The sequence below is a fragment of the Schistocerca piceifrons genome, chromosome 7 (assembly GCF_021461385.2).
Source record: "Schistocerca piceifrons isolate TAMUIC-IGC-003096 chromosome 7, iqSchPice1.1, whole genome shotgun sequence".
NCBI classification, from domain to species: Eukaryota; Metazoa; Arthropoda; class Insecta; order Orthoptera; family Acrididae; genus Schistocerca; species Schistocerca piceifrons.
This window is the reverse complement of record NC_060144.1, coordinates 378,071,937-378,073,719: the sequence shown is the minus strand read 5'-3', so window position 1 is coordinate 378,073,719 and position 1,783 is coordinate 378,071,937. Positions and strand designations below refer to the sequence as shown.

At 43.0% G+C, this 1,783-nt stretch overlaps 1 protein-coding gene across 1 annotated transcript; it reads left to right on the top strand.

The window, feature by feature from the left end:
- The first annotated feature begins 663 nt into the window (after positions 1-663).
- Positions 664-1,344, top strand: LOC124805714 (GDP-fucose protein O-fucosyltransferase 2-like). Its single transcript, XM_047266284.1, has one exon. The coding sequence runs from the start codon at positions 664-666 to the stop codon at positions 1,342-1,344; it is 681 nt and encodes a 226-aa protein (XP_047122240.1).
- Positions 1,345-1,783: the final 439 nt, after the last annotated feature.

Below are 1,783 nucleotides of genomic sequence, written 5' to 3'. Positions count from 1 at the left end.
TGAGCAAATTTTGACAGTCGATGTGTCTTTAATCCGAACGCTGTGTGACTTCTGCTGCTGTGTAAAGTACTGTATAGCCTAAAAAAGAAATCAATTGCACGCCACAAGTACTCTGCCACCTGAGCAACTGCTTCCTTTGTTTAGTGCCCCCACCTCTTTCAAGGGGCGTCTTACAAATCTTCACCCGATCGTACAGGTCTACAAATCGGAATCCAAGTCCGTCAGACCTTCTCCACTCGGCTCCATATCAAGGGACTCACATGAACTCTGGAACAATGCTGCAAATTGCGAGCTCTAGTAGCACCCGGAGCGTGAGGCCAACAGTCTTCACGACCTCTGCCAGCCGTCTGTATGAACTGAAGATGGCCTCAGAACCCATGCGGCAGGCGTCGTTGGAGCCGACGTAATCCACGAGTTTCAGACGACTGCACCCTGCTTACTCGATAGCTGTACTCAGGGCGGCCACCACATTTCGCATGACGCCACCGGCAGACAAATCGAGTGTACACTGAAACCCAAAAATTCTCTACCAGAATTTCAGTAACAAAGGAAAAGTTGTCCAAAAGGTTATTACCATGGTAATGACATAGAGAGCCTCAAACAAATTACCCCGGTTTTGGAAATGACATAGAGAGCCTAAAAAAATTTACCCCACTTGTGGAAATGACAGATTTTTTACCCGAAGTAAACACAACTATATTTGACCATGTTTTCTATCTAAAACACCCAAAGGACCTATGGAAAGATGAAAATTTTGAAGAAAGATGTAGTATTGATGAGTGCCCTCAGGGCATTCCTTACAGGAAGGGAACAAAAGATGGGATGTGGAGAGGAAACTTCTGGGGCTATTCAAACCTCACAGCTACAGATCTGAAACGCATCTCGTTTCATGGACATGGCTCGCTTCTGGTTGACATTCTGAATAACATACATAACAGAGCAGTCATGACTGATCATGCAAAAATTTCTCTGTATGATGCATTTGGTGATAAAGTATACTGGGAAGTTAGGAGGAGTATGAGATTTGCATTGGCACTTGTTGAGATAGAAACAGAATCCTGGAAAGATTTTCTTGACTCTGATGATGTCACTGATGGTACAGTAAGGCCAAGGGACTGCAAGATGGAAAAGGGATTTTCTGAAGCACACGGTGGACCATACTTGTGTGTACATCTGAGAAGAAAAGATTTTGTCTGGGCAAGAGCAAAAGATGTACCCAGTATCAAGGGAGCAGCCCAACAGATCTCCGAGTTGTTAAAGAATTTGGAGTTTGACACAGTATTTATCGCAACAGATGCTCGAAAACAAGAGTTTAAAGAACTGAAATCATTTCTGAGGGGTTAGAATGTGTTAAGATACAAAGCCCCAGCTAAAGTGAAAGAGAAGAACAAAGTTGAAGGTGTTCCATTATAGAGCAAATGATTTGCCCAGATGAAATGTACTTCATTGGATCATATGAGTCAACATTTTCGTTTCGTATACAGGAAGTCCGTGAAATAATGGGGTTTACTACTGAAGAAACATACAGTAGATTGTGTGGAGATGAAGTGAAGAACTGCTCAAAGCCTGCTCAGTGGAGAATGGTATTTTAATAAATCAAGGGAAATCAGAGCTCGTACGGAAAGATACGGGTGTTCATTCTTTTCACGCGGGCTGTACGAGATTGGAATAATATAGAATTGTGAAGGTGGTTCCATGAACCCTCTGACAGGCACTTGAATGTGATTTGCAGATTATCCACGTAGATGTAGATGTAGATTATTAGGGTGCAACATGCACTCAG

Excerpts from the sequence above, each read along its gene's own strand:
- LOC124805714 (XM_047266284.1), top strand. The coding sequence starts at position 664 with ATGACAGATTTTTTACCCGAAGTAAACACAACTATATTTGACCATGTT.